The sequence below is a fragment of the Triturus cristatus genome, chromosome 6 (assembly GCF_964204655.1).
Source record: "Triturus cristatus chromosome 6, aTriCri1.1, whole genome shotgun sequence".
Classification (NCBI taxonomy): Eukaryota; Metazoa; Chordata; class Amphibia; order Caudata; family Salamandridae; genus Triturus; species Triturus cristatus.
In genome coordinates, this window is record NC_140589.1 from 1,858,212,314 (window position 1) to 1,858,237,689 (window position 25,376).

General features: G+C 42.4%; 1 protein-coding gene across 21 annotated transcripts in view; it reads right to left on the minus strand.

Annotated features, from left to right (window-relative positions):
• Positions 1-317: 317 nt before the first annotated feature.
• The window catches only part of LOC146822208 (uncharacterized), a 260,616-nt gene continuing 235,557 nt past the window's right edge, over positions 318-25,376 (minus strand). For all 21 annotated transcript variants that reach the window (XM_085613358.1, XM_085613354.1, XM_085613342.1 and 18 more), the window contains 3 exons: positions 22,352-22,504; positions 20,870-21,019; positions 318-686 (listed from right to left, as the gene is read on the minus strand). In XM_085613358.1, coding sequence (XP_085469484.1) covers positions 652-686; positions 20,870-21,019; positions 22,352-22,504 — 338 coding nt within the window. In that variant the 3' untranslated portion in view covers positions 318-651. The remainder of the gene's footprint in view (positions 687-20,869; positions 21,020-22,351; positions 22,505-25,376) is intronic.

Genomic DNA, 25,376 nt, shown 5'->3' on the forward strand with positions numbered 1-25,376 from the left:
GGAGGGGTCATCTATGTAGAGCTGTAATTTTGATATGATTGGCTTCCCAAAGAGAGAGAGAGAGAGAAAATAATTAATCTATTTGTGCTTTTTAGGATATTCCTTTATGCATGTGCTATTCAGGGATGAGCTATTCTTATGTAAATATTTGATTTCTGAAGTAATCAGAAAACATCATCAATCCCATGTGGTTGAACTAAATTTAGGATGATCTTCGAATGGCATTCTGTGTTGCAGCTGACTTCAAAGTTTAGCATTTTATTTAAAAAGTTACATATTTGTACAAGTTGAGAAATTGAATACAATCAGAGACAGGATGAAGTAGGGAGCAAGTTTAATTTGTAACATGTTTTCTATTGTGAGGCTGTAGTGAACACGTTTGCTGACATATGACTGGACAAGTGCAGTTAGAGTACAGATTTGAGCATTATAATCTATGCAGGACAAATGAAAAATAAATAAGGAATTATTTCTAACTGATCTATTTCCACAGTCTTGACAAACCCTACCAAGTGTACCCCTTGACTTCCAGTTACATTAGATGAATAGTCATTGTATGTTGATCTCATCATAACATCTTTATGTCAGTGTCATCCCAAACTGTCTCTTGCTGATAGTTATCGGACAACCTTTAACAGAGATTCGTCATAATTAGGAGCCCAGGTCATCATCAGGGATTCGAAGTCCTACAAACAGAAAGAGAAAGACTGAGTCAAAGAGTGCAGTTGTGGAAGAAGCACTGTGATCATCATTCTATGGTGTTACTGCACAAGAACAGAAACGTGCAATATTTTATCCAAGACCTCCCAACTTTATAATACATCGTAGAGCAATGGAGAGGAGCTTTACTTTGAAAGCAACATATTGTACTGTAAACACAGATGGTCTTCTTGAAGGTGTAAAAATAAGAATTTTGTCATGCTGTAAACAACATAGGTGTGCTGTTCAATTGCATTTACAGTGTAAATGTTAGAGATCAGCTTTAGAGTGTACAGTGTACAGTGGATGTCACAAATACAAGCTTTACAGTGTGAATTCAAAAGATTATCATTAGAGTGTAAAGGGAGCAGCCTTACAATATATGCAACGGCAAGTTTTACAGTGTAAACTCAATAGATTATCTTTAAAGTGTAAAGCCCAGAGAGCAGCTGTACAATATATACAACACAGGCAAGCTTTACATTGTAAACTCAATAGATGATCACTGTAAAGATGGCCAACGGACTGGGGATCACCATTTGAAAATATCCCTGTCTAGCCGTACTCTGTCCCACAATGGAGACTTCACTTTTTGCCTACCTTTCCTTTAGTCTGGAGACAGCCTGGTGCTCTAAGAGCACCTGTTTCCTTGCTCCCGGAATGGGACTCGGCTGCCTCTCCTGACAATGGTGGGATCCTGGGACCTGCAGGAGACCTATCTGATCCATTTTCTCCCTCTGAGAGCCTCTGTCCGTTAGGTCCAACCTCTGGTTGGAAGATGGTAGGAGAGTTGCACGCTCCTTGCTCACTTGAGATCTACAACTGAAAGGCTTGGGTGAAGGAGTTCGCCATTGTATGCATTGTTGGTGGATGAGAGGGTCTGATCATCCCTCCATGTCCTTTGACTGATGCCCTTCATCATACATCGCCCCACTACATCATGAGGATCATGCTCGAAGGCATCCGAAGCAGAGGTGCCTAGGGTGAGCCACCAACGCAGTTGATGCCAGCTGAATGCTGATTGCGTCTAGCCCACGTTTACCATCAACTAACAATGGACCAGTGTGTCTGACTACAACATCGCTGGCAGTGTGAACCTTGATCCCCCCCTGCTGTCCTGAAGGGATTTCCAACTGCCTTCTTTTCTAGCATCATGCTTCTCTCTGCTGTCCTGATCTCCTAACTCTGGGGGCTTGGGAGAAAGTTTGCACACATTTTCGGCAGTCCCGTTCGCATTCCTCCACCCCCAGTGAATCTGAATCTGTAAAAATCTTCACAGTACCACCACCATTTCTCCTGTGTGGCTGGGGTTGAAAACGCTGCCTGCTCCCTGATCTCTTAAACTCCAGTGATTGGCATGTTGAGGAATGAGAAGTACAACAGGAGGCTGTGAGAACTACAGTGAGCATATCTTGGGACTTTACAGTGTTGAAACTGAGGAGCAGTCTATATGGTATAGACCAAGACCTCCTTCCAACCCCATGTTTAGTACTGATACTTGCTTAGTAGTACACATTATTTTCATGCAGAAGAAATAGAAAGAGGACTCATCTTTTCAGTACAGCTTCCATCCTGATGCTGCTAACGAGACAGCCATCCTAGAGGGGAGCTTTGATTCACTCCCATTCTTGTAACAGGATTTCTACTTGTTATTTGTTAACCCCTAATAACACTGAAATTAAATACAAACCCTAATGCAGGCCATCAGTGAGGAGTAGGGGTGTCTCACCTGTACTTGTAATAATATCTGAACTGTATATTTTTAATCACCCACAGGACTTTGATCCCAGACCAGTCTTGATCTCACGCAGGGAAACGAATAAAAGACCATGTATTTTTCTCAGCTTTGGAGCTCAATCTGGTGGCTAAATTTTTCATTGACAATATCATTCTCTAAGCTTTTTAAATCTTCTGTGCTAATAGATTCTGAAAAGATCTGGATTAAGCATCAAAAGAGGCATCCACTAAAGACTGACTAATCACTTTTATACTCAAGCTGTACCATTGCATTCTCTGACACAGAAGCAATCAAAAAGACCACTTTTCTTCCCAGAACACAAGACAGGGTTTCAACACTTGTGGTAGGTGAGGCACCAACAGTGAGTGTGTGTGTTGTGTACCTCAACTCCCCGTCAGACAGTGCAACAGGAAGGGGTTGACCCTGAACCCCCAGAGTGATGACCCGCTATCATAGACAATAGCAACAAGCTTGTGCACACTTATACAGTATCAATACAATTTTGCATATATCATGTGAGATTACAGACGAAGAGTCACTAGTAGTGTATTCTTTCTTTTCTCTTCACCTTGCAGGTGATCAGCCATCACTAAGATCTTAAATAACAACTATAGACACATATTGTATAACCGAACCACATCAGTGACAGTCATCCTCAACTGCTGTATCGATTGTCCCCCACACCTTCCATAAATATTCTTTATCACAATTACTTTAGCCTGCTACCTTCTTATGAAAACTTTAAAACTTTAACGGTAACTTCAAACACAAAATACAAAGAAAAGATTCTAACTAGCCTATTAACATCTGAAGATTTGCTCTTCTATGATCACTAGAATTCAATGCCTCTATCAGTGCCCAATTTGTAATGTTATTCACACCTACCTCTCTCCAGCATATACATTTTACCAGCATTTACCAGCCTGCGGGCTCTCCCTAACCACAACAATCACTCTCTACTTCCATTAATAGATTAAAAGGATTTGTATAGTATGATCATACATGGTGAATGAAGAATCGCTCCTCGCTGCCAACTCGTTTAAGAGTTCTTAAATTTGCTCCTTCTCCTAAGAAAGAAGTCTAGCCTGTGAACCCCATTCCATCCCATATCATCCCACTACAGAGGACCCCCAGTTACTTCCTTTTCTCTGACCTGGATCCACAAAGAGCTACCAAAATCAACTTAGAACCAATGGGCTAGTTTGCTCCTAAAATCATTTATCCCCAGAATCTATCAAAGCCTCTAAGACCCTAAAACACCGACTTCTCAAATCCCATCCAAAAACACTGTTCTCTGACCCCTTCCGCCAACATAAAAACAATTTTTAGTGACCTCTTTTTCAATACAAATAGGCGCGCAAAATGGAGGAAAGCCCTGCTCTCAATGCTCCTGATCTCTACAAGCAGGAAAACCCCACCTGGTCTCAAACTATTGCCATTCCGTTCTTTGGCATGCAAAGCAGCAGTCACCATCATCATTTACAACAATGGCATCATCCTCATTCAGGTATCAGATGGCCACCTTATACTATGCGAATAATTCTTTCCACTCATCAAGAAATCGGCATCAACCTCTAACTCCTCCATCAATCAATCCTTTGTGACCATATTTGACATCTCAAACACACCCCCAGCCATCATTGATTTGGCAATCACTGTCCACCAAATAGATCGCCGACTCCTCTCACTTGAGAGTAACCACTCTGGATTTAAATAATCATCCAAACCCTCTCCATCTCTACCTTCCCCTCATCCTCTGTTTCCCCAGAATGCCGCTTCCCCTATATCACTCATTAACACTCCGTTAGCTTGCCCTAGCACCCATCTCTCAAGCTCTCCCCATCCTAATTCAGACTCTAACTCAAGCTACAATCTACCCTTTCTCATGCATTCTCCCCCAATATATCTGTAACCCAGCCCTACCCTCACACCTATGCCTCCTTGTCCAAATCCTCAAGACCTGTCAACCTGCCCCTATACCTCACTAGATTCCAAACTTGATGAGATTACAAAAAGCCTCATTCCCTTCACCACAATGATGACCAACTATCTGGGGCCAAATAAGGACCACATGACTCATACCCCCACACATGACCAAACTATCAACCACCCCACCTCAACCCAAATGCACCTCCCTACCAAACGGACCTCTCCTTTCACTCTGCCTTCACATTGGATTCTGAGGATGAGACCCTACCCTAATGCACCTTAACGACCAAATAGATGTAAAGCTCCCCTATCCTACACTGATCTCCAAACCCTATACTATCGCTATCATACAATTTCGCGCACCCTTAGAACTCAGATAGGGGCATATTTACAAGCTGGCGATAAAAAATTATCGCAGCTTTTGTGGCCGTTTTCGGCCGAAAAGCGGCGATAGTTTTATCGCCTAATTAGCAAGGCCACGCTAACGCGTGAAACCTTGCTTTAGCGTCGGGATTCCTAACGCACAGCTTTGCATCTCTAATGGGATGCAAAGTGGGCGTTCCTGACCTAACATGACAGGAGAAATGTCGATAAGCGACATTTCTCCTATCATCAAGCCCCAAGCTATGAAGCATAGCGTCAGGAAAAGTAGCGATAACCCCTGTTATCGCTACTTTCCTTACACCTGCTTCAGGACTGACTTAGCCATGATATCCTATGGAAGGTGGATATCATGGCTAAGTTTGTGAGTCCCTATCAGCAAGCTAACGCCACACTACGTGAGATTATCGCTGGGTTTCCAGCGATAATCTCACGTTAGGCAGTTAGCGTGAGGATTTTTATCGCTGAGGAGATAAGCGTTGCTAATAGCACGCTATCTCAGCGATAAAAATCCACATTACCCGGCGATAATTATCCTCAAGCTAAGAGCGCTGAGCGATAATTATCATCGGTTGTTGCTGATATGCTCCATAGTCAGGAAACTATCTAGGTCATCATGACTAACCCTCTCAGAGCTCCTACGCTCAACCATAAAGCTGTTAACAAACATAACCTCGGACGAATTATCCTCACACATTTTAATCCAGCACTCCATAAAACCCAACTGAAAGGCATGCCAATCAACTGCAGATCTGCCTCAAAACATGCTGGAGATACGGCCGGCCTGATACTCGCACATGATCTTGATCTCCTAATACTAATGGAAATATGGCTAAATTACTCCTCTGTTCCTGTCATGGGCATTCAAGTTCCCCCTAACCATGATATTACCCGATTGGATCGACCCCATAGACCAGGTGGAGGAATCACTTGCATATATAGCCTCAATACACGCACAAACTCCTGTCCTACCCACCTGCAAATACCTTTGCATTGATATCTCATACAACAACAGATCCCTATGCCAGCGGCACATGAAATACAATCCTCCAGGTGACAACCTAGATTTTATTAAACAAATCATAGAAACCATTGGGTTCAAAAGCTGATCAGCATCATCTTCAAATCTTTCTCAGAGACTTCTATGATCCAGCGGTCAACAGCTTCAAAACCTTTCTTACATACCTTAACCTGACTCAATTTTATGAAAAACCTACTCATAAGAAAGGATCAACATTAGATCTTATCATTGAAAATCCAACTCAATTTAGATGGAATCTATTCTACCCTGTGATTGGACCGACCACCATTGCATCACGTTCCTCATCAAGGATGTTTTGATAAACAACACAGCACAACGATCCAAGCACAAAATCTGGGAAAGGAGCATGCACAACATCGACGTGAATACTCTGACTTCTCTCAGTCACAGCATCTTTACTCCCCCTGAAGAGCTCTCAGATGTCCTTGATCTTACAAATCCATGGAGTCTGTTCCTGACTCAATTGCTCCATTTCATCAAAAAAGAATGTCCACTAAAATCTCTAAACCATGGTACAATGGTAGTCTCAACACAGAAAGACACAACCTGAGACTAGCCGAACGTCAATCGAGATGACCCGTCCATTGAGCACCGCAAGCAACTGAGAAAATTAAGGAACAATTACTTCAAAAACATCAGAACTTCTAAAGCAAATTTCTTCTGACACCACCTTGATCAAGCCAGTAACTCTCATAAAAGCACAATCGAACTGCGCACCCAATCAGTCACTGGTGGGAACCAATTCGCTAACAAACTTTGAGGAATTTGCCTCCTTATTTCTGCAGAAGGCAGAAACAATGAGAAATGAAGTGCAGATAGCCTTGGACCAATGTCCTATCCTCTCTCAACCTTGCCCATCTCCTTCAAGGCCTTCCATTCCAGTGTGCCCTCCCAGCTATTTACCCCAAAACAACACCTCATGGAACTCTTTCAAAACCTTTCATGAAGACACCATTCATAAAATATTGATTAGCTGAGACCCTCAAACTATTTCAATGACCGTCTTCCCTCTAAATTCTTCAACTCATACCCGCAATACTCCTAATTTGGACCAAGACTGTTAATTCCTCCCTCCGTCAAAGCTCCATCCCTGACTACCAAAGTTCGATTAAGTTACCCCCATTCTGAAAAAAACCAAAATGTACCAAACTGTCCTTAAAAACTTCTGACCTATTTCCAATATACCTACCCTGAAAGAACACCTGGAAAAATGTGTTCACACTCAATTCTGTAAGCACATCAATCATTTCCATCTATTAGTACAATTTTAATCTGGCTTCCATACCGGACACTGCACCAAATCTGCTATGACACACATTATGGATGATGCACTAAAAATGCTGGATCAGAACCAATCTTGTGTATTTGTCCTCCTTGACCTATCATCACCATTCAATATGGTTAAGCACACAAATCTTATAGGCCTTTAGGACCACTGTTGAGCCATTCAGGACTAGTCCTTAACTGGTGCTCCGCCTACTTCCCAAAACAGTTCTCAAATAGTAAAGCTCCAGCTTTCTTTATCATAGTCCACGCTGATCACACTAAGTGTCCCACAGGGATCATCTCTTTCGCGCACCTTCTTCTATCTATTCATGGAGCCCATAACAGAAATTCTGAGCTCATCCAACACTCATTACCACATGTACGTGGACAGTACCCAGCTACACTAAAATTCACCTCCCCAAAAGATATCAGTTTCCTCAATGCAACTCCAATGGAAACTCAAAACTGGCTAGCAACCTATCACTGTAATGTCAAAATACGAAGGCCTGGTTATAGATTACACATACAAATCCAATTTTTAAGGGAAATTCACACCATTAATTTCTTGGTGGGACAGGGTTTACTATTTAGTCATACATCTTCCAAAATGTGTCATTTTAATATTTACTATCAAACAAAACAGACCTGAAACCCACAGCACTTAGTTTTATTAGATATCGTTCAATTTTGACACACATTTTCTTTCAAACTACACATAATTGGGAGTTTGGTTATGTTCTTTTTGTGTCAGGAAAGTGCCAATGATGAAACAGTGAACCAACTGGTGAGTACCTACCAGTAGCTCCCCCAGTGTTGCTTACCTGAGGCATTTTGTTGACTCACCGCACTTTTTAAGACCTTCATAGTTATTAAAGTGCTGTGGATTTGGGTCTGTTTTGTTTGACTGTACATTTTAAAATTATACATTTTGGAGGTGTTTATGACTAGATAGAAAACCCTGTCCCACCAACAAAGTAATTGTGTGGCTTTCGCTTAAAAGTTGGATTTTGATGTGTAATGTGTAACCAGGCCTTTGTATTTTGACATTACTGAGTGGAGGGCATCCTGGTTTAGGATCCCTCTTCTGCTCCCCTTTTTGTAATATAGCAACCAATCATCTCAAACTAAATACTCCAAAAACTAAGCTTCGCTAATCGCCGCAAACAACAAGGTACTGGTCATCGAAGAATGGTTGAAACAGCTTACAGCCCTCAACTGCACTCCACAAATCATTGACTCAGCAAAATCAGTAGTACTCTACCAAAGCAGCAAATCACCAAATGAGCATTTTATATAAATGAAAATCTTTTCTCTCCCCGAACGACTTCAACCATGCAGTACTAGTGATTTCCGGGTTAGATTATGGTAGTACAACACTATCTGGACTGCCCAGGTCCCAACTTGGTCCTCTAAGGGCCTCGCTCAACTCTGCTGCTAGACCCATCACTGGACCAAAAAGAAACCATCATGTCACCGTGGATCTCAAATTCTTCAACTGGCTCCCTTACAAAGCAAGAATCCAGCTAAACATTTCCTGCATGATGCATAACAGCCTCCAGCACAATACCCCTTGCTGTCTTGTCCGGAAGCTCGAACTCCCTGGTGGTTCCAGCGCATCCAAAAGCTCTAACACATTTCTTCTGAAACCTCAGAGATTCCACAAGAAGAAAACCTACAACCGTGCCTTCTCTGGGATTGCCCCATGAATCTTGAACTCTTTACCTCCTGAAATCAGAATGAATCCCTCGATCATATAATTCAAGAAAGAAATCCAAGAATTCCTTATGGACAAATGTCTTCCGTAGACTCCATGACTCTAGTCTCCTCAATCGCTCACATGACTACTTATCTCAGGCTACCTAATGTGCTCTTCAGTGCCCTACCGACTTTGCCCCCATGCTTCTCAAAACTGCCTGCTACTTGCATTGGTCTGAACTATGACAATATGTTGTTATTAATTATATGGAACTATATTATTTGATTGTTTGTGAATTTGTAGTGAATGTGATATTACTGTCTTTACTACTACTCCCGCTTTGATTCTGTATAGCGCTCTGATACCCACAAGGGTCCTGTTGGTGCTATAAAAAACTATGAATATAAAATAAATAAATGGAGTGGCTTTACAGTGTATGCAATAAAGGCAAGCTTTACAGTGTAAACTCGATAGATTATCTTCAGAGTGTAAAGAGAGCAGCTGTAGAGGGAATGCAACAACGGCAAGCGTTAAATGTAAAAGCCATAGGTCAGAGTTAGAGTTAAAAGAATACAAAGCATATATAAAATATAGTTCAGCTTCAGAATGTAAAGAAGATATTGATCATTGTTCTATTGTAAAAACAAAGGAAACCTTTAAACTGTAATCAAAGGCTGGCCTTACAATGTAAACTTCTTAAAGCTGCTTCACTATGTAACAGCACAGAGACGCTTCGGAATGTAAACATCTTGGTAATAAATTAAACATTTTGAGGACCTAGAACAGTGTAATCTTTAGGCATACCTGCATGAGATGCAGCTCATAGACAGCAAGTCTACAGGCAAGCCATATCTATCCCTGCAGCTATCTTCATCGGAAACTGTCCATTCCATTGACTTACATTATATCCCTGATAATGTCAAAGCCACTTTCTTATGTTAAACACTTCCAAATGTAAAGACTGTTGGGCAGCATGCTTGTTAAAGAGCAAACTTTGCAGGATTCAACAGCATTTCCACTCTGGTCATTTTGGACACACAGGGGAATGCTGCTGTGCTCACTGTTTTTCCAACTTTGGGTGAAAGTCAGCATTCTGACAGGAGGGCAGCAAAGCACATATTTTCTTGCAATTTATAGCAATCTGATGCAAGTTTATGACACCGCACACGATGTATCACACACCTAAGGAAGCACAGACAGACTGATTATAATAAGCTTGATTTTTCCCACTGGTTCACATTGCCCATAAGACCACATGCTATTAGTAAACCTAAAGCCTGTGTGTAATTGCACTAATCATTCTGTATTTTAGGACTATCCTAAATGTAAATCTCTTAAATCTCTCAATGTAAGTAAGGCCTTATCGTTTTAGAGGTATCTCTCTGGCTAGATATTCAGTTTATTTTGGATAATTACTTGGACTGTAACATATCTCAGCTCCAAACCATCCTCCTCTCCTTGACACCTAAGAGAGTCACTTGTACAAAGGGATTCATTTGATTATCCACGTGGAGTGCAATAGAACTTTAGGAGTGAGGCGATTCTGCAAATTGCCAGCTTGTCAATAGGTTTGGATTCAGGCAGCCACTGAAGCCGCTCAGATGAGAAATTTAATAGCAACCCCCAGAGAAACGCTTGCTTGCATCTCCTCACTATTGGTGACTGCAGGATGGGAGAGCTACTATTCTGCACATAGAGAAGGAGGGAAGCGTGGGGGAAAAATCTTACCTCCTGATAATATGCTGATCAAGTGACTTTGCAAAAAAAACTATTTTACAAGTCTTGACATTTGCACATGTGACATTTCTCTTAAACATCTATGTCCATGAGGATGTGGGCCCCCACATATATGTTCCTCTTCTGTGTGTGTGTGTTTCTGGCATGGCTACTCTGTGTAGCTGCTAAATGGTTAATATGAATGCAGCACAATCAACTTTAGAGTGAACTTTGGCAAAAATGTTATTTGGGTCAAACTGCCTCTAAGCATATATACACTCTTAAAACCACAGAAAAACTACTTATTGTCACTTTTTCTAACCTACTGAAAAATGCATGGGCAGATTAGTGCATGTTGAAAGAGCAGCTTTGTGCTCTTCTCATTGCTTTCTCTTGCCAGCCCAACATATGTGTGTTATAACACTACTGACTTCTGCAAATTGTCACGGTGGGCCTCATGACAAGGACCCCAGTAATCCTAATTTGGACGGTAACAAGTGTTCTCAACCAAACCAGGATTACAATTTGTGTGCTAATTTCACAGATCTGTGCTGTTATACCCTAAAAGAGCATGTAGAGTCTCTGGGAGAAATATCAGTGGAAACAAGCAATTACTAGAGGAATAACGAACACAATTATGAATTCCCTAGTAATTCCTAGTTTCTAACGTGAGCCTCAGGGGCTCACCTGATATTGATAGTCAGTCAGTCAGTCAGAAAAACTTTATTTCGGCTACAAGCCATAAAAGTCATAAAATAGCATAGTATAGTGTTAACAAGAAGGATAAAAAAATTTAAAACATGATTCTGAGTGCAGATACAATTCAGCAATTCACGGATTAAAACAAAATAATAACAATAAATAGTACCAATATAATTGCCTTAGTGAGGTAGTAGTTGTCTTCTGGTTAGCCACATAGAAAAACCAATCTACACAGAGTGGTGGACTCCTGGCCATACCTCACAGGACGAGAATATATGTTTATGATGGACAATACCTGGTTTTCCCACGCGGACATAACTACACACATGATATCCGATGAGTCGGTATTAATTCTCTTGAGTGCACATTCCAAGTGAGTCCGTACCCAAATAGACAACCCTCCGGAGGGCCTTCCCCCATTTGGCCTTACTGCAGATTCCCAGAAGGTAGCAAACCCTACACGATGGTAGGGCTTCAATGCCCAAGTCTCCTGAAAGAGGCAGATATCGTGACCATCAATGTATTCCCCCCAATCAGGGAGTTCTAACAGCCATGATAGACCTGCCACATTCCAGGACAAAATTTTCAACCCCGTAGCCTTATAGGTGGGGGGATAGACAGGGTAAGACCTAGGGGAGGTAGATGTTATAACCGGGGGTGTACTTGGGTTGCCATTAATAGTGGTAGGTGTTAGGCCTAGCTCTGTGAAAGGGTCAAGAGGGGGAGTGTTAACAGAAGGGATGTCAGAACGGGACACTATTAGCTCAGGAAATGGTGTATCAGTTGTCTTCAATTCTATTTGATACAATAGCCCTGAGTTGGGGCATCCACCCGGATACGGAGTCGAAATCAAAGCGGGTGGAATGCCCTGGTCAATACCTAGTGGTAGAGGGTTCCTATCGTCTAAGCATTCTAGACATTCGAGGGGCGCTACGGGCCAATTTATAGGTTTTCCCCGTGTTCTAGGATCGTAGCCAACATCCGGGTGTATCGAAATATCTGAGCCCGTGAGTGCCTGGGGCTGTGATAATGGAACCAAGCTCTCAATTGGCTCTGTCTGGATTATGGCAATGGGCCTGGGGTCAGCGACTAACTCCAGTCAGTCAATGCAATCCAAGGAACTGAACCTATTATGGCAAGGTATATTAAAATAGGCAAGATGTGAATCAGTCTCTTGAATTCCACTGTGGCCTATACACGGTCTCTCTATAGTCGGTTGTGCAATAAGTGTGATCCTCCTATGTTTGGGTGCTCCCAGCGGATAGAAATATGAAAGGAGGGGGGAATGGATTCCATCAGCCATATTATTCCAACCACCCTCACCGACATATTTTACCACCCTAGGATCTTTAAAATTCACAATTATACAATCACCCCTGATGTTCTTCACACCCCGGCCTACCCAAGATACTCTTCGGACCATCAGAATTTCCCCATTCAAATTTGGAGGCAGAGGTCTGTTTACATTCAACCAATGTACTGTCTTGTTCTTCAAAGACAGATAGGGTTCAACTCTGCCTTGTGGAAGTTCGGGTACGCCTGTTAAGACCACAACATAAGGACTGCATTCTGGTGGTAAATCGAGTCTTGGGAGAATCTTGGAGGTAGGGGGGGGATTAGTTCCAGAGTTGGTCAGAGGAGAGGGGGGGATTTGGGGTGGAGGACCCACTAGGCTACCTGATTCACAGGGTGCGCCAACCTGTCGTGATGTGGCAGAACGAACATGCCTAGAGTCCTTATTGTTGATTAGTTCCCCTCCAGTTTGGGCTGAATTAGAAGCGGAAGAATGGACAGCCACCTGTTCAGTGAGCGAAATACAGGGTAAAATAGTCGATTGGTGGCAGGATGAGTTCGGAGCTGGGTGGGCTGATGCCACTGTATTTGGCTGTGTTTGGTTTGGTAATAATGCTAGTTTCCCTTCAAGGGCAGCAAGGCGTTCAACTAAGGGGGACAGCCTTCCATCAATTAGTGCAGCCATTCTATCCCAAAAGGCACTAGAACTCAATCCCTCCAGAACTTCCAAACATGGAACAATGGATATGGGCGATGCGACAGGGTGTTGAGTCGGGATATTAGTTAAGTCGTTTTCTGTTAAGGGTGTAATATTGTCTTGGTTGGGGACAGGCAATATTTTTTGTTTCTTTTTAGTGGGGCAACTCACAGGACCCCCTTCACGTTTTTTCCCTTTTGTAGCTGGGAGGTTCACCCCGGAACATTTGCTTCTAGCAGACCGATCCGTCATGGATCTTGTCGTAGCACATGTGAATATAGGAGCTGGAAAAGAGTGATCAGCCTGATTTTGCACAAGAACAGTTGGATTAGATTGAATGGGAACAGTTAGGGGGGAAGGATCGTCTAGCAAAACCTCAACTGGAGAGCCACCTAGTAAGGAAAGTGCAGAGTTATCGGGGGAGGGAATGGTCGTAATAGCTCCCAAGGAGGATCGCTTCCCTAACGATGGATCTAGGGATAATCTACGTTCTGTAGCAGCGATCTCGTAGGCAAGGACATTACTAGCCCGTGTTATAAAATTGTCAAGAGTCCCTACGACATTACAACCCTTAGGGGCCAGCCTCAATAGACCAGTAGCCATTACTTGTTACCTTTGGCGGAGCACACTTGCCAAGGGGGGTGTCCAGGCCAGCCTCGTACAGTCTCGAACGGCCTCAAACGGCCCGCTCTTTGCCCGGTCTTAGCCCCGCGCTTAGACCCGCGCGCGTCCCGCTAGCGCGTGTGGGCGGAACTAAGTTAATAAGAGGAAGGGAAACGGAGTTGGGGGAGGAGTCGGGAAGAGGACCAGGTGCAGCTGGTCAACGTCACGCACAGCACCCTGGTCCTCGCAGTCCCGAACGCACCAGTCCAAGTGTCAGGTAACACCCTTTCCCCAATCAGAGGCACAGCGTGGCGATTTGAGCAGCGTGGAATCAGGTCACAAAGGAGAATCCAGGTAGCAGCTTTCAAACTTTACTGGTTGGAGCCTGAAGAATCGTGATCCACCTCTCGCCAGTTACAACAGCTCAACTGACGAGAGTAGAATATCTAAACAATACATGGATTCTACAGAACACACCTGAATAAAGATTCATACACTTATTAAAGGAGCGATGTAAAGATTCTTACACTTGTTCAATCAGCAAGGTTAAAAACCATGCAACACATTACTAAACCAATGTTTTATCCATCTCTCTACGTTGCTTATCAATATATTGATAATAGTGGGGGCGATTTAATGGACGTTACTGAGGATTACTTGCAATGAACCTCTATGTTTTATCAAAAGAAAGGGAGGGGGTAAGTCTAACTTCTGTTTGCACCTAACAAATACTAGGGGCCTGATTCACGAAGAACCTCTGCACTCATGACGCAGGCTCCGCAGTCGTGTCAGGATCTCTGCATTGAGAAATTGCAGTGGGGAGCCTCTGCCACAAGTGCATAGCCTCTTCCATGAGTGGGGAGCCTCTGCCAGGAATACGAAGCCTCTTCCACAAGTGCAGAGACTCTGCCACGAATGCAGAGCCTCTGCCACAAGTGAAGAGGTTCTGCCACAAGTGCAGAGCTTCTGGCATGAGTGCAGAGCCTCTGCCACAAGTGTGGAACCTCTGCCACCAGTGTGAAGCCTCTTCCATGAGTGGGGCGCCTCTGCCAGGAATACAAAGCCTCTTCCACAAGTGCAGAGACTCTGCCATGAATGCGAAGACTCTGCCACGAGTGAAGAGGTTCTGCCACAAGTGCAGAGCTTCTGCCATGAGTGCGAAGCCTCTGCCACAAGTGTGGAGCCTCTGCTCAGTAAGGAACAATTACTTCAAAAACATCAGAACTTCTAAAGAAAATTTCTTCTGACACCACCTTGATTAAGCCAGTAACTCTCATAAAAGCACAATCGAACTGCGCACCCAATCAGTCACTGGTGGGAACCAATTCGCTAACAAACTTTGAGGAATTTGCCTCCTTATTTCTGCAGAAGGCAGAAACCATGAGAAATGAAGTGCAGATAGCCTTGGACCAATGTCCTATCCTCTCTCAACCTTGCCCATCTCCTTCAAGGCCTTCCATTCCAGTGTGCCCTCCCAGATATTTACCCCAAAACAACACCTCATGGAACTCTTTCAAAACCTTTCATGAAGACACCATTCATAAAATCTTGATTAGCTGAGACCCTCAAACTATTTCAATGACCGTCTTCCCTCTAAATTCTTCAACTCATACCCGCAATACTCCTAATTTGGACCAAGACTGTTAATTCCTCCCTCCTTCAAGGCTCCATCCCTGACTACCAAAGTTCGATTAAGTTACCCCCATTCTGAAAAAAACAAAAATGTACCAAACGGTCCTTAAAAACTTCTGACCTATTTCCAATATACCTACCCTCAAAAAACACCTGGAAAAATGTGTTCACACTCAATTCTGTAAGCACATCAATCATTTCCATCTATTGGTACAATTTTAATCTGGCTTCCATACCGGACACTGCACCAAATCTGCTATGACGCACATTATGGATGATGCACTAAAAATGCTGGATCAGAACCAATCTTGTGTATTTGTCCTCCTTGACCTATCATCAGCATTCAATATGGTTAAGCACACAAATCTTATAGGCCTTTAGGACCACTGTATGAGCCATTCAGGACTAGTCCTTAACTGGTGCTCCGCCTACTTCCCAAAACAGTTCTCAAATAGTAAAGCTTCAGCTTTCTTTATCATAGTCCACGCTGATCACACTACGTGTCCCACAGGGATCATCTCTTTCGCGCACCTTCTTCTATCTATTCATGGAGCCCATAACAGAAATTCTGAGCTCATCCAACACTCATTACCACATGTACGTGGACAGTACCCAGCTACACTAAAATTCACCTCCCCAAAAGATATCAGTTTCCTCAATGCAACTCCAATGGAAACTCAAAACTGGCTAGCAACCTATCACTCTAATGTCAAAATACGAAGGCTTGGTTATAGATTACACATACAAATCCAATTTTTAAGGAAAATTCACACCATTAATTTCTTGGTGGGACAGGGTTTACTATTTAGTCATACATCTCCCAAAATGTCTCATTTTAATATTTACTATCAAACAAAACAGACCTGAAACCCACAGCACTTACTTTTATTAGATATCGTTAAATTTTGACACACATTTTCTTTCAAACTACACATAATTGGGAGTTTGGTTATATTCTTTTTGTGTCAGGAAAGAGCCAATGATGAAACAGTGAACCAACTGGTGAGTACCTACCAGTAGCTCCCCCAGTGTTGCTTACCTGAGGCATTTTGTTGACTCACCACAATTTTTAAGACCTTCATAGTTATTAAAGTGCTGTGGACTTGGGTCTGTTTTGTTTGACTGTACATTTTAAAATTATACATTTTGGAGGTGTTTATGACTAGATAGAAAACCCTGTCCCACCAACAAAGTAATTGTGTGGCTTTCGCTTAAAAGTTGGATTTTGATGTGTAATGTGTAACCAGGCCTTTGTATTTTGACATTACTGAGTGGAGGGCATCCTGGTTTAGGATCCCTCTTCTGCTCCCCTTTTTGGAATATAGCAACCAATCATCTCAAACTAAATAGTCCAAAAACTAAGCTTCTTCTAATCGCCGCAAGCAACAAGGTACTGGTCTTCGAAGAATGGTTGAAACAGCTTACAGCCCTCAACTGCACTCCACAAATCATTGACTCAGCAAAATCAGTAGACCTCTACCAAAGCAGCAAATCACCAAATGAGCATTTTATATAAATGAAAATCTTTTCTCTCCCCGAACGACTTCAACCATGCAGTACTAGTGATTTCCGGGTTAGATTATGGTAGTACAACACTATCTGGACTGCCCAGGTCCAAACTTGGTCCTCTAAGGGCCTCGCTCAACTCTGCTGCTAGACCCATCACTGGAACAAAAAGAAACCATCATGTCACCATGGATCTCAAATTCTTCAACTGGCTCCCTTACAAAGCAAGAATCCAGCTAAACATTTCCTGCATGATGCATAACAGCCTCCAGCACAATACCCCTTGCTGTCTTGTCCGGAAGCTCGAACTCCCTGGTGGTTCCAGCGCATCCAAAAGCTCTAACACATTTCTTCTGAAACCTCGGAGATTCCACAAGAAGAAAACCTACAACCATGCCTTCTCTGGGATTGCCCCATGAATCTTGAACTCTTTACCTCCTGAAATCAGAATGAATCCCTCGATCATATAATTCAAGAAAGAAATCCAAGAATTCCTTATGGACAAATGTCTTCCGTAGACTCCATGACTCTAGTCTCCTCAATCGCTCACATGACTACTTATCTCAGGCTACCTAATGTGCTCTTCAGTGCCCTACCGACTTTGCCCCCATGCTTCTCAAAACTGCCTGCTACTTGCATTGGTCTGAACTATGACAATATGTTGTTATTAATTATACGGAACTATATTATTTGATTGTTTGTGAATTTGTAGTGAATGTGATATTACTGTCTTTACTACTACTCCCGCTTGGATTCTGTATAGCGCTCTGATACCCACAAGGGTGCTGTTGGTGCTATAAAAAACTATGAAAATAAAATAAATAAATGGAGTGGCTTTACAGTGTATGCAATAAAGGCAAGCTTTACAGTGTAAACTCGATAGATTATCTTCAGAGTGTAAAGAGAGCAGCTGTAGAGGGAATGCAACAACGGCAAGCGTTAAATGTAAAAGCCATAGGTCAGAGTTAGAGTTAAAAGAATACAAAGCATATATAAAATATAGTTCAGCTTCAGAATGTAAAGAAGATATTGATCATTGTTCTATTGTAAAAACAAAGGAAACCTTTAAACTGTAATCAAAGGCTGGCCTAACAATGTAAACTTCTTAAAGCTGCTTCACTATGTAACAGCACAGAGACGCTTCGGAATGTAAACAACTTGGTAATAAATTAAACATTTTGAGGACCTAGAACAGTGTAATCTTTAGGCATACCTGCATGAGATGCAGGTCATAGACAGCAAGTCTACAGGCAAGCCATATCTATCCCTGCAGCTATCTTCATCGGAAACTGTCCATTCCATTGACTTACATTATATCCCTGATAATGTCAAAGCCACTTTCTTATGTTAAACACTTCCAAATGTAAAGACTGTTGGGCAGCATGCTTGTTAAAGAGCAAACTTTGCAGGATTCAACAACATTTCCACTCTGGTCATTTTGGACACACAGGGGAATGCTGTTGTGCTCACTGTTTATTTCCAACTTGGGGTGAAAGTCAGCATTCTGACAGGAAGGGCAGCAAAGCACATATTTTCTTGCAATTTATAGCAATCTGATGCAAGTTTATGACACAGCACCCTATGTATCACACACCTAAGGAAGCACAGACAGACTGATAATAATGCGCTTGATTTTTCCCACTGGTTCACATTGCCCATAAGACCACATGCCATTAGTAAACCTAAAGCCTGTGTGTAATTGCACTAATCATTCTGTATTTTAGGACTATCCTAAATGTAAATCTCTTAAATCTCTCAATGTAAGTAAAGGCCTTATCTTTTTAGAGGTATCTCTCTGGCTAGATATTCAGTTTATTTTGAATAATTACTTGGACTGTAACATATCTCAGCTCCAAACCATCTTCCTCTCCTTGACACCTTAGAGAGTCACTTCTACAAAGGGATTCATTTGATTATCCACGTGGAGTGTAATAGTACTTTAGGAGTGAGGCGATTCTGCAAATTGCCAGCTTGTCAATAGGTTTGGACTCAGGAAGCCACTGAAGCCGCTCAGATGAGAAATTTAATAGCAACCCCCAGAGAAACGCTTGCTTGCATCTCCTCACTATTGGTGACTGCAGGATGGGAGAGCTACTTATTCTGCACATAGAGAAGGAGGGAAACGTGGGCGAAAAATCTTACCTCCTGATAATATGCTGATCAAGTGACTTTGCAAAAAAAAATATTTTACAAGTCTTGACATTTGCACATGTGACATTTCTCTTAAACATCTATGTCCATGAGGATGTGTGCCCACACATATATGTTCCTCTTCTGTGTGTGTGTTTCTGGCATGGCTACTCTGTGTAGCTGCTAAATGGTTAATATGAATGCAGCACATTCAACTTTAGAGTGAACTTTGGCAAAAATTTTATTTGGGTCAAACTGCCTCTAAGCATATATACACTCTTAAAACCACAGAAAAACTACTTATTGTCACTTTTTCTATCCTACTGAAAAATGCATGGTAGATTAGTGCATGTTGAAAGAGCAGCTTTGTGCTCTTCTCGTTGCTTTCTCTTGCCAGCCCAACATATGTGTGTTATAACACTCCTGACTTCTGCAAATTGTCACGGTGGGCCTCATGACAAGGACCCCAGTAATCCTAATTTGGACGGTAACAAGTGTTCTCAACCAAACCAGGATTACAATTTGTGTGCTAATTTCACAGATCTGTGCTGTTATACCCTAAAAGAGCATGTAGAGTCTCTGGGAGAAAGATCAGTGGAAACAAGCAATTACTAGAGGGATAACGAACACAATTATGAATTCCCTAGTAATTCCTAGTTTCTAACAGGAGCCTCAGGGGCTCACCCGATATTGATAATAGTGGGGGCGATTTAATGGACATTACTGAGGATTACTTGCAATGAACCTCTATGTTTTATCAAAAGAAAGGGAGGGGGTAAGTCTAACTTCTGTTTGCACCTAACAAATACTAGGGGCCTGATTCACGAAGAACCTCTGCACTCATGACGCAGGCTCCGCAGTCGTGTCAGGATCTCTGCATTGAGAAATTGCAGTGGGGAGCCTCTGCCACAAATGAGTAGCCTCTTCCATGAGTGGGGAGCCTCTGCCAGGAATACGAAGCCTCTTCCACAAGTGCAGAGCCTCTGCCACAAATGCAGAGCCTCTGCCACAAGTGCAGAGCTTCTGGCATGAGTGCAGAGCCTCTGCCACAAGTGTGGAACCTCTGCCACCAGTGTGAAGCCTCTTCCATGAGTGGGGCGCCTCTGCCAGGAATACAAAGCCTCTTCCACAAGTGCAGAGACTCTGCCATGAATGCGAAGACTCTGCCACGAGTGAAGAGGTTCTGCCACAAGTGCAGAGCTTCTGCCATGAGTGCGAAGCCTCTGCCACAAGTGTGGAGCCTCTGCCACGAGTGCGAAGCCTCTTCCACAAGTGCTGAGCCTCTGACATGAGTGCAGAGCCTCCGCCATGAGAGCGGAGCCTCCGCCATGATTGCAGAGGCTCTGCCACAACTGTGGAGCCTCCACCACAAGTGCTGAGCTTCTGCCATGAGTGTGGTAATTCCACCCCGAGTGCAGAGCTTCCGTCACGAGTGTGGAGCCTCTGCCATGAGTACAGTGCCTCTGCCACGAGGGCGAAGGCTCTTTGTGAATTGGGCCTTAGATGTTCTATTGCTATGTATCACGATCCTCGTGTTCTACTGCAGTGTGAGTAGTAGCAGTCTGCCTGGCTGTACACACAGTGAAGCCTCTAGATGCTGTGCCTAACAGCGATTGCAACATTAGGTCAGTGGCACTTTCCAATGGATTGCATTACCATTATTGAAAGAAGACGATGGCCAAGTACGATATACAGGAGCACTGGCAGGACAACACTGACACACGGCTCACCTGTACAGACAGGTAACGACCCCAAGGCGTTCATTAGGGGATCAGGTACCTCCAATCGTGAAAGAGTGTAACCGATCCAATGTTTAAGAAAAATCAACCAGTTTCTTACCAACAAATCTGGATGGCGGTTGGCACTCGCGCCCCTTCGGTCCAGCGCAGCATCGTTCATTTCCTGGGCAGTCTTTGTCATGATTACATTTGTGACAGATCTCCTTTAGATTAATAACTAGAGGCAACTTCAGGCAAGCACCCATTTTTTCTGAAAAGGACAAAAATCAAAACCAGCCTTTTTAGCATTTCCCTTACAGTTCACTTAGAACATGTTAATAAACACTAAAGAAGTTTAGTAGAAGTTGCTCTTTGAGTGAAGGACCCCTAAAATATTTGTGTTCTAAACTCGGTAGTCTAATGTAGAATGTGTTGGTTGCTAAAAGTCCAGGGCAGTTGATGTATTCGTAACTGCGAAGGCTTTCCAACTGTCCAGCTCAAAAAGCTGGACTCAAAATATCAAATCCTGTGCAACCTTAACTCCACCACTGCCATACACTGCTCCTGCTCTCACCTATGGCCTCCCAAATGTTAGTGGAAACAGCTATTTGCCTGATTTTTTGAGGTACAATAATGGCAGATAAAAGAAAACTCATGTATGTATATGTGCACCTTTACTTCAATGAGCAATTAGGGTCAAAGGAGCAAGCTTTTTAAAAATTACATAAGAGGTAATTTCTTTCAAGAACAATTCACTTGTTATTTTAGTCCATCTTTTTTTTAGCTTTAATTACTACTTTTCTATGCCCAGAATGCACTTTTATTTATATTTACCCTTTTTGCCCTTGTACCCTGCTTTCTAATTGTCTTATGTCACCATATTTTCTTCTTCAAATGCACCGAACCTCTGTTGGCAGAAGTTTGTTTTTAATAAACTTCAATATTGACCCCAGCACTATGAGATGGTGGTTTCACACAATTGCCCCATACATTTTTGCACCCCATTATTTCAATAAAGATCATACCCAGACACCTCAGACAGCATTACAGCCTGGTGCCTAAGGCTACAGTGTTTGTTAAAGGCCCTCCCTTGGAGTCATAAATGAACTACCAGCAAGGGTTCTTAACGAGGCAGAGGGCAATAACTATTTATACAACCCCAAGGCATAAGGGCTATAATGCTGTTTAAAAATACCACCCACTGAGGGCAGAATGTTCTAAATAAATAAGCGAGGTACACCAAATGGGATACTGTAGCAGAAAGAGGGGCATTATTTACTACTCTCTTGTCTTCAACAGAGCTCATAGTAGTCCAGTGTATTAACACATATTTGAATCATGTAACCAAGAATCATACATTTTAATTATCATTCTTCCTCTTTGAGTGTCTCTGAGTCTGCTGTGGACTGTGACGTTCTCACTACCTAAAAGTAGGTCCCTACTTTGCTAAAAGATCTCATTACTGACCCAGAAATGTGCCCCAGCAGTGCAACTTGGATTGGAAATTGTCTCTTCATAATATGTAGCTCCACTGCTTTATTCCAAGAACTCTGGCAGCTACACAGTGTGACCGCATGTACTGTGCCTAATGCTGGATATTCACCTGGTAGAGCCTTGACACACTTTCGCTGGCACCCCACATTGCAGCATTTTTCATCAGTGTTGCATTTCCAATCGTGGTTGCAGGAAGGGTTGAGGACGGCTGGACAGATCAGGGGTTTTGGAATAATATAGGATGGACAGACTCCCGCATGATCTGTAGGAAAAAAAAGTGGACGTGAGTCGTTGAGTGTACATATTGTCCCATATACATCTTGTTCTAGCAGCTATGTAAATCTAGCACACATGTGCAACATCAATATATATATAAATTTATATATATATATATATATATATATATATATATATATATATATATTCACTGAAAAAACCATAGGTTTCACACATGTTATAGTTAGCGGAAATTTTACTGATAAAAAACCAATGAAATTCCCCCGTTATAGTTAGTGCAGGCAACTATAACTCACGCGACCGCAATCCTCTGCTGATGCTAATACTGTATTTAGACACTTATTTGCCCATGTCTTCTTCAATACATTTTTAGCTATACATATATTACAAATATTTTTTTTTCATAAAGACACATATGTCATTAGCAGAAGATTGCGGTCGCGTGAGTTATAGTTGCCTGCACTAACTATAACGGGGGAATTTCATTGGTTTTTTATCAGTAAAATTTCCGCTAACTATAACATGTGTGAAACCTATGGTTTTTCAGTGAATTTGCAAGGTTTTTTAAATGCTAATTCCTAACTATAACGTGTGTGAAACCTATGGTTTTTTCAGTGAATTTGTACGGTTTTTTAAATGCTAAGTTACTTTACGCCATTCGTGGCGTGCGCGCCCACTTAACGCAGTTCGTTCCGTGCGCGCACGGTGCGCTTCAAGCACCGTGCGCGCACAGTGAGTTAGTGGTGGGCACGCGGTGCGATGACAAAGCAAGAAAGCACGTCAACAAATCTGTTTCTGCTTTCCTCCGTGACTATGGTATGGGTGCCATTTACCACAACAACTTGCGTTATGACATGCAAGACATTTATAGAGGAGATGGTGTGCACTTCAATGATGAAGGGAACAGAGTCTTCCTCTTGAACCTTAGACTCTGCATCGGTACTTACTTGTAGGTACCACTAAAAAATCATTTCATAAACACAACGGCTCTTTTTAGAGCCCCCTAATATCTAAACACTTAAATCTGATTTTCATTTTTTTTTTTTTTTCCTACCGTACGCTTACCGTAAGCTTACCGTACGCGTACCCCGTGATTTTTTTTAAAATCAATAAATGTTTTCTTTGTACTTTTCTGTCCTTCTTTGACCCCCTTACAAATGTTAGGGGGTCTGTAACTCTCCTCATTGCCCCCTTTCCTTGTTTTCACTCTTTTTTTTCAGAGTGAAATACACAAAATGGCGGCCGCCGCTTCCTGGTTTCGGCCGATTCGAATGTTTACTAAGATCTAAGAGCCAATCAGAATCGCGCTCGCGCACGCCACCGTACGCTTACCGTAAGCGTACGGTAAGCGTACCGTAAGCGGGCTCAGATATATATATTGATTTAAAGGCTATTTTCTCAGAATCTACTGAACAGATTTACACCAAACCTACAAAAGGCACTTCCTTGACCTAGGGACTACCTCTCTGCCAAATTTTGAGTAATTCTGTTCAGCCGTTCGGGCTGTAGCTCGTTCTAAAGGTCCTATGGAAAAATGCATGGGAAAAACGCGTTTTGGGACCCCCCTTTTATCTCAGCCCCCGCTTGACGGATCCCCCGAGACTTTCAGGGTAGGAGCGGAGCGTAGCGCCCCACCTATTTTGAGAAATTCGCGAGGATTCGTCGACCGGCGCCAAAGTTATTCAAAATAGAATGTTGAGGTTTTCCTATGGAAACGTGGTCCTAACTATAACTACCTACTGGCGACCGCCAGTAGGTAATATATATATATATATATATATATATATTATCTACTGGCGGTCGCCAGTAGATAGTTATAGTTAGGACCCTGTTTCCATAGGAAATCCGCAACATTCTATTTGGAATAACTTTGGCGCCGGTCGATGAATCCTCGCGAAATTTTCAAAATAGGTGGGGCGCTACGCTCCGCTCCTACCCTGAAAGTCTCGGGGGGATTCGTCAAGCGGGGGCTGAGAAAAAAGGGGGGTCCCAAAACGCGTTTTTCCCATGCATTTTTCCATAGGACCTTTAGACACAGCTACAGCCCAAACGGCTGAACAGAGTTACTTAAAATTTGGCAGAGAGGTAGTCCTCAGGTCAAGGAAGTGCCTTTTGTAGGTCTGGTGTAAATCTGTTCAGTAGTTCCTGAGAAAATAGCATTTAAATCAATATATATATGTGGGCGGAGCCTAACCACACATCTCATCCTGAGATCTGATTGGCTGTCAGCACTTCATCCAAGAAGTGTTGGCAGCCATCTTGGGACCAATATACATGATAGCACCTCATTAAAAAGCATTGCAGTTAATAGAAGATTTTAAGACTTTAGTTACATTATAAATCATTTGTTGATGGTACCATACTCATTTTAGGAATTGTGGTATGTTCTAAGGTGATTTCACCATGTGAAAAAGCCTTCTGCTGGGATATCATGATTGAGAGAAAAATATTTTCTCATGCTTTTACCACAGAGGTTTGGAAGGTGATCTGTAAGCTAAACTGAGAGCTTATTTTCTGTAAATTCACATTATCTTTCTCAGTCATGTGAGAATGAAGTCTGACATTCTCAGTAAAACATGTACATCCAACAAGGGCAGAGACTGTCAGTTGATTCCTTTGTGTTCTACTGCAGCTTTCCAGAGTGTTCCAAAGAACTACTAGAGCGCTAACCGTCCTACTTATGATAAATGTATGGCACACCTGAAGCCATCTTGCTTGGATTAAAGTGGTAACTCTTAAAACATTTAATTTAAAAAGGAACAAAATGAGGTGGTTCATTTTTCCATAAAAAGTATGATTAGTGCTGCATAAAGAAAAATTAGGGCACATTTTGAGTGACTTCTCAAATCCTGGCATGCAGACTGAAACATGCACTTTCAATACCAGCAGCAGTTTTC